The sequence below is a fragment of the Bombus affinis genome, chromosome 12 (genome assembly GCF_024516045.1).
Source record: "Bombus affinis isolate iyBomAffi1 chromosome 12, iyBomAffi1.2, whole genome shotgun sequence".
Lineage (NCBI taxonomy): Eukaryota > Metazoa > Arthropoda > Insecta > Hymenoptera > Apidae > Bombus > Bombus affinis.
Genome location: NC_066355.1, coordinates 1,334,903 through 1,343,226, shown reverse-complemented (window position 1 = coordinate 1,343,226; position 8,324 = coordinate 1,334,903). Strand labels below are relative to the sequence as shown.

General features: G+C 39.1%; 1 protein-coding gene across 1 annotated transcript; it reads right to left on the bottom strand.

Moving 5' to 3' along the window:
* Positions 1 to 7,388: 7,388 nt before the first annotated feature.
* On the bottom strand, positions 7,389 to 8,324 carry LOC126922762 (uncharacterized). The gene has a single exon (XM_050735627.1). The coding sequence runs from the start codon at positions 8,322 to 8,324 to the stop codon at positions 7,389 to 7,391; it is 936 nt and encodes a 311-aa protein (XP_050591584.1).

Sequence of the window (8,324 nt, the reverse complement as noted above, 5' to 3'; positions counted from 1 at the left end):
ATTCTATCGAAGGTAAGGAAAACGAATATGAACGCAATCTCTTTCGTGTCTTCTTGTAATTTCCATATATGTATATACATATTGTATAGCCAGTCCTGTTAATATTCGGATTAGTTTACTAGATGAGACATAAAAAAATTTGCAAAAAATTGCAATTTTACTTTCTTCTTCGCGATTCCTACCGATTGCAATTCTTTCAAAATTGTTTTTGTTACGCCACGAGGCTTACCACAGGCTGTATTTTCTAACCGTCGCTCGCGGCCCTACAGTGTCGCAGGCAGATCGTCTTATCTGACCGCCGGATCATATACAATGTATCGACGAGCGCATTGTTGTCGCCAAGCAGCGAGCTCTCGAAACGTCGAATTTTGTCCGTTACGTTTTCCACACAAGAACGGACATACGTGATCATAGGCGCGAACGGTGGCGTGACCCGAGCATAATGGGGGTCGTCTTCAAAATGAGACAAAGGAATCATCGAAAGACGAGCAGTTCCCAATGACGAGTAGAACGTTACACACCGAGAGGTGTGACGATCAAATTCAAACCGATTACATCGAGAGATATCGTAAAGCATTGAGTCAATTTTCTGTAATACATTCACTACATTCTTGTTAAATATATTATTTTATATTAATCTGTTAATACAATGTTACACTCAGTTGAACCACCTCTGTTATCTCAACCGAAACAGGGGAACGACTATTTCGCGGCGTCGATTAACAGAATCGTAGCGAGAAGTTACGCCTCTCGCTGACGCGTTTTCCTAGCGACCGCGTCTCTCCGCGAACGGTCGTAACAGTTTTTATGCGTCATCTAATAAATTAATTTTTCTATTATAATTCTTAAGAAGCTCAACAAGTCAAACAAGTCGTTTGATTCAAGTTTAAAAGTATCATCTGTCTTAAAGGGTCATAACGTAAATCCATATCTCTGGATCGGTAAAGATTTGCTTAAAAAAGGTACCGCAAAATTGATCTCGGTCCTGAAATTCAAGAACCAATTTTTTTGCTTGCATCGTATTCTACTCGCCACGAAAACCAACTTTCTCAAAGGAACCGTGGAACTCAACCGTTCTCTTGACAAATGATAAAGTTTCAATAATTTTTGCAGCTATTTTGTTTACAATATAAATATATTTATGAACAAGATATACAATGTATATAGCGTGTTATTGACGAAGCAACAAAATAGTAGGCATTAGATCTGCAAATTCATGGCAATTCAATGAGGAGTAATGGCCCAATAAAAGGCCACTATTAAATAGAAATTCCAGATTGGCGCGGTTTTCAGCGGCGAAACCAACAATTTGGTGATCAAATATTAATATTATGTACGTAATTTCATTGCATGACGGGTGCACATCGATCTCGCGTCCATTAGCGTAAAGGAAAATATATTATCGTTCTCGCTCTTGCTGTTCCATCAATGGGCATGCATAATACAATTCGATGAGTAGGAGGACTAGTGGAATTACATTATTCCTTATTGAATTTCTATAAATTACCCGAAATAATGTGTAATTTCCTGCTGTTTCGTAGCTCGAAGCATGTGACGAATGTTGTTATATTTCACCATGTTGTCAGTAGCTAGCGCATCAACGAGAAACAAAAATTTCACTACCATGTATGACAGTAAACCGAGAAGAAAGCTATTAGTTATTTGCGTCACGTCGTTTAAATGTAAATAATTCGCATTATAACACTAGGCGGTTGATAGCGCGGTTACCAGCAACAGAACAACATATGACTACTGAGATATTATTTACGAGCTGCAATAAGTTATCAGAGAAACGACGCGGCTATTTACCTTGCATCTGACCATGAAAGAAAGCACACTGTAAATAAAATAGCCATAAGAACTATTGAAGATTTAACATCATTTGTCAAGAGAATGATTGAGTTCCGACCCACGGTTCCTCTGATAAAGTTAGTCCTCGTGCGAGTAGAGTACGACGCAAGTAAAAAAATTTTACCTTGAATTTCAGAGTTGAGATCAATTTTGCGGTACCTTTTTTAAACAAATCCTCACCTATCCAAATGTGTAGATTCACGCTGCGACATATAATTTTCTTCCATCCTGTACAGTGTAAAGCAGAATTTATCAAATTTTATCTTTTTGATAGATGAAAGTTGTATTGTATATATACATAAATATTCAATTCTATTAATTTTACTGTGTTACAAAATATTTATCATGTAAATTGAATTCATTAAATTGTATATTTATGATATTTTAAAATTGTTTTACGCTATTTGGTAATTGTGTAGAATAGAGGGCCTTAATTCCAATTTTTTAAAATGTTGAATATGTTGTAGAGAGAAGGGTCTTGAGTAACATGCACTTTGTCCGAGGCGTGGGATGTCCGTGATTTAAAAGTTACGAAAAGATGTCACTGAAAACCTTCCCCTGTACAACGCACCTCAAGGTGACCTGACGCCTTTTCCACTGTTTCTTCGGAAGAAACGAAAACGTAAGGACTTTCCTACGTAATTTTATGACATACGCTTCCGAAGACAAGAAGCTAGTTTTTAATCAATACATTAGCATTCAGAATGATTTCTTTTTAATAATTGTAATCATGCTCTTTATTTTCTATTCATCGTTTCTACCCTCTGTCTATTGTGTGCTTAATAACGGAGCGTGTCACGAACGCGAGCACTTTCGAATAGTTGATTTCCGTTTTTCGGTGTTGTTGGACGCTCGGTAGAGTCCAGCAAAGCCACTCAAATGTCCACTTCGTTTATTCTCTTACGATTTGCTTTCTTAGGATTCTTTCAAATTGTCAATTGTTTCTAATAGTACGCAGAATCGTAAGTTTCAGTTCCTCTATCTAAAACCATCGTTGAATCAATAGATTTGGTACGCGATGTAATCAATCATTAATGATGTTGTAAACCACAGAGATTTTTGTTGAGCAGAATTGTTTCCTCCAATTCACGCAGAAGATTAGAAAAATAATTTTTATTGCCATCATCGCAGCGTTTTGATATAGAAATATTATTTTCGAAACTAGCGAACTATTCAATTTTTCTTACAATTAATTGAAATATTGTATCTATCATTTCTATTCATTTTTCAAAATATGTTAAAATATTTGAAGTTCAGTTTTATCTCCCAAAAATCGTACTCTACATGTTTTGTAGACATTTAGAAACAATCTAATTTATTTGCTCTAATTATTTATCATATCTTTCCGCAACTAAATTTTTAACAAATTCTTCGAACTTTTACTTTTATTCTTTCGCTATTTCTGTCTCGCCTTTTTGTAAGTCTGCTTAAACATTCTTCGAATAGGGAAGCTAAGGTGTTTGATTTGAATGTTTTTGAATTTGCTGTGCAAGAGAAATCCAAAATACACATTTGTGAAATGAATATTAACTTATATATGATTATACTTCTCAATATAAATTTTAATAAAATTCTCCTAGACCCATCTTTATGATTTTGTGTTTGTATTTGTATCTAAGGATTAGTATCCAAGGATGCAAAAGATCCAAAAATATAAAAATAATTGTTCTACTGAATGTAAAGGATTAAATTTTTTTAATGGAGGTGTATTTAAAGACCGATTACCAAAACCAATGAATTTCAATGGAAAAAAGAGAAAACTTAATTAAGAAATTGAAGTAAATCATCTTGTCTCGTGAGAATTATTAAAAGTGTCTAATAATAATAAATTATTACGTTTATAAATTGTCTGAAATGTTATATAATTATACAATTAGGTTGTTGTAATGAAAAAAAATACGTCTCATTTATCACGTTGGTCTTGCTGCGAAAATAAGCTGTTTTCGATATTTTTATTATCATCATTTATTGTGCACTCGATAGCCAAAAATGTTGGCTCAAATACTTTTTTCGTTACGCCACCGCAAGTGGTTGAAAAATTGCGTCGCATTAGACGGTACACCCTGTATATTAATCGTTATAAAACTAATAATAAGTGTCAAGATAACTATGGAAAAGGCTACTGAATTGCTACAACTTTTCTGACATCATGCCCCATTTTCTTTCTCCCGATTCTTGATTATATCTTTTTAAACATGAGTATTATAATTTGATATATAATGTTATTGAGATTTACGAGAGTATCAGATACGTGCCAATGTAGCTATAATGTAACGCCTCATGCGTTTGTAGTTCACATTTACGTGTTCTATTATTTATTATTATTATTATTATTATTATTACGTATTCCTTTTCCTCTCCTTCTACATGAGTCAATGATAAACTTGTTTTTTTTTACCCAGTTTATTGTTAATAAAAAAATTCAGCGCCAAAGCATCGAATAATTTCGTCATAGGAATTTGTACTTGAAATCGTTTGAATGTTTATAAAAATGTTAGGCGGACGAATAAAATGGATATTGCTGATTCACAGATTTTCAAAGTTTATAGTACAATACCTATTCTCAATTGAATGTAAGACACTGAAAAATTCTTTACAATAGTAACAAATTGTTCCATTGTTTTCTGCGAACAAAGGCAACTACTCGTGCTTCACACAATCAACATTTCGCAAGCTTCGAGAGATGAGAATTTAGTGGAATTACAGTACAGCACAAAGCAAACTGGTCTTACTATGCTATCTCATACAGTTACGTTGAATATGTTCATATATTGTACAAACAGCCATTATATGGTTTATGTCATATAGAGATTGTATTTTCGACCAATCGCTGGGAGACGCAATCGCGAGGAGAGACGTCAACGGGAGTTGTAAATTCCCGTTACGATTATAGCAATCGACACTACGAATTGATCGATCCCCTGATTTCGGTTAAGACAATAGGAGGTGATTAAGTTAGTATAACATTGTGATTCACAGAATTATAAATTATATATTTTCAACACTTAATTTACACTGTTGAGTAGGTACAAATAGATAACTTGTCGCACGAAGATAAGATAGATATGCACACTAGAGCAAGGCTCTTATAATTGAATTTAGTATGTTAGTGGACGTAGCACGTAGGATATTTAATAGAGGTGAATGTTCGACAATGCCGAGAACCGACTTGGATAGTTGACGTGAATTACGCTCCTCTGGCGTTGTGCTTAGACTTAGATGTTAGGTGTTAGATTTTGTACTGTGCTGGTCGCTCTTATGTTCATACGAAAGAAAGTTCGGTGTGGGTGTACCCCTTTGCATGAAGAACGCGGATTCGTTGTTCACACCTTTCGTTAGGAAGTGAGGGTAACTGTTGAGGTTATTAGATGTATAAAAAGAGGAAACGCGTGGATAAAGTGTAACGTACAAAATATATATATTTAATTTAATAGAAAAGTGTTATAATGAGTAGGAATACAATTTGAGCTGGTCCAGATCCGCACGCTAACAGTGTTACCTTATAACTGAAAACCCCGAAGCCAACGTCGCCTGTCTACTGTTTATGGTCTGCCTTCACGCTAGTCTTTTGTCTATATGCTGTCGATGGCTTCAACGCTTGAGAAAAATAAAAAGACCAGATGTAGAGTTTTCGTAGAAGTAGTGACCACTTCAACAGTGACGATCCGCGATGTCGATTGGTTATGACCTATGCTGATGCTCGAAGGGATGAGTAGGAAGCCTCCTACCATCGTGGTTGGTAGGTGACCTTGTTCATGGGAAGAACCAGCTTGTTTTGTTAGATAGCTATTCGGTTTTTCCTAATAGGTGCGTACCCGCTTTCTCCGTGTTTTTAAGTGCGCCTAATAAACCCAAGGACCTCTCTAAAACCCAGATGTGCTTTGAAAATATTTTTAGGCTTATGAAATTCTTCGGGACAAACGGATTGACTGAAGATACATGTTGATACAATACAGTGAAAGCGAAAGGCTATCGAATTCGTTATCGGACGTTACGCAGGTCGTTGGCTGTCCGGTCGCAAGGGCACCGATCAAATTCTGGCTGTGGAGTCAGGTGCTTCGTTGGTGAATTTCCTTCGCTCCGTGTGGGTGTTCGGACTCGTTTGGATCTGGGTGAATGGGTAAGGGGACCAGTCTTTTGACACCACGGTCCAGGATATTTGTTGCCGTCTGCACGGTAGCGGTCCGTACGATTCCATCGACTCCTGGATGGACCTTGATTACGCGGCCCAAATGCCATTGCATGGATGGTACGTTATCCTCCCTGACGATTACTACGGTGCCTTCTCGAACGTCATGTTTGCCCTTATCCCATTTGTTGCGGCGGGTCAGCTCGTTGAGGTACTCTCGATAACATTTGCTCCAGAAGTGCTGTTTGATCTGGTGGATACGCTGCCAACTTGATAACCGGCCTGATGGAACTGTCCTGAAATCACGCTCTCGTAAACTTGATAGTGTGTCACCGATTAGAAAATGACCGGGAGTGAGGGCAGGGGGATCTTTCGGATCGGATGATATGGGAGTCAGTGGGCGTGAATTAAGAATGGCTTCAATTTCAACCACAAGGGTATGAAGGTGCTCAAAGGTCAAGAGCTCCGTGCCGACGACGCGGATGAGATGGCGTTTGAAAGATTTCACCGCGGCTTCCCATAAACCGCCAAAGTGTGGTGAGTTTGGAGGATTGAAACGCCATTGTATCTGTCGGTCGGCGAGAAAATTCTGTACCCTCTCCTGGTGGTCGTCGGACTGCAATAGGATCCGGAGTTCTTGCAGCTTTCGGTTGGCCCCGACGATATTGGTGTCATTGTCGGTAAGGATGGTTGCGCAGTATCCTCGCCGCGAGATGAATCGACGTAGAGCGGCCAGGAAAGCGTCGGTGGTTAGATCGCTGACTAGCTGTATGTGGACAGCCTTTGTTTCCAAACAGACGAATATGGCAGCGTATATCTTGATTTTACGTTGGTTGCGATCCCTCCTCTCCTTGATGTAGAATGGGCCGCAGTAGTCGATTCCGACGTTCGTGAACGGACGCGATTAAGTATTCTACTGGTGGAGGGTTAGCTCTGCAGCAGCGGATGCACCTTTTGATAGTGCGCCACATTTGGCTACGGCCGTCGATCGGCCAATAGCGCAGTCTCACCGCGTACAGTGTAGCTTGTGTCCCTGTGTGGTGGTTATTCCGGTGTTCTTGATTTATAATAAGCTCTGTTACAGGTGATTTCGGCAAAATAATTGGGTGTTTTTGCCTGAAGGGTATAGCTGAGTTGGTTAGTCGTCCTCCGACTCGTAATATCTCATCTTCGTCGAGGAAGGGATTTAATGGCTGTAGTTTTCCTCCAACATCCCTGCTTCGATTTTTCTGGAGTGTCCGAATTTCAGTCGCGAAATGACTGGATTGTATTATTTTGATTACTTTGTTGTGTGCCCTAATTAATTCGTCTGTTGTTAGATGAGCAGATGGGTTTTGTTTGTGTCTCAATCGAAGGCACCAAGCGACGACTCTTATTAGTCTTGTCCAGGACGAATATCGGTGGAGTGTTATCGTTGTAATTCGTTGTGAGACAGATCGTCTTTTTTTTGTTCCTTTGCTTTAGAGAGGAGTTGATTCCCGTTGGCCCGTGTTTTCAGGAAATCCATCAGACGATGATAGGAAGGTACTTCTTGGTTTGGCAACGTGCGTTGCCATTTACGCATGCTGGACGAAGGTAATTTCGATGCGATCAACTCGATAAGCACTATATCTGATGTTACAGGCTGTCTTAATCTTTCGAGCGCTTTAAGATTTACGCTGATGGTTTCCAGCAAATCCTCTATGGCTTCTGGAGTTTCCTTTTTGATTTCGGGATAATTGCGCATCAATTCCCAATGACGCATACAGATCCTGATGGGACAATTAAATTTCTCCTTCAATGTGTCAAGCGCGATGGAGTAATTGGCCTCTGTGAGTTCCAACGATTGGATACTCCGTGCGGCCCGTCCAGTTATAGATGAGCGTAGATGTTGGAATTTTTGGACCGTTGTTAAATTTTCATTGCGGTCCACTGTGGATGAGAACGTGTCATAGAAATAGGTCCAGTTCTCGAGGGCACCGTCGAACTGAGGCAAGCGGATCTCTGGTAAAGTGATTGGCGTCGGCTCTGGTTTCACGCACGAATCGCGTGTTTTTGTTGTCGAGGGGGTTGTTGCTGGTATTTGGTCAAAGAGATCTAGGAACCGTATGTCAATCTTCTGATGCTCTAGCAATAAAGAGGCTGTACGAGCAATTTCCTTCTCATCTAACACTTCTAACTCGTCTTGAACCGCGCTTATTTTCCTCCAATTCTCGTCGAACGATTTGCGGCAAGATATCAAAAAGTTTTTGTTTATGCGTCCAGACTCTTCATATTCGTCGAGTTGACGCTTCGTGTTTGCAAATCGGCTGGCTAAGGCGTTTCGTATCCGCCGCAATGTGCTGATCGATTCAGCGTGAACCAT

Bases quoted from the DNA above. Each gene is read 5' to 3' on its own strand.
- LOC126922762 (XM_050735627.1), bottom strand. From the start codon at position 8,324: ATGGTTCACGCTGAATCGATCAGCACATTGCGGCGGATACGAAACGCC.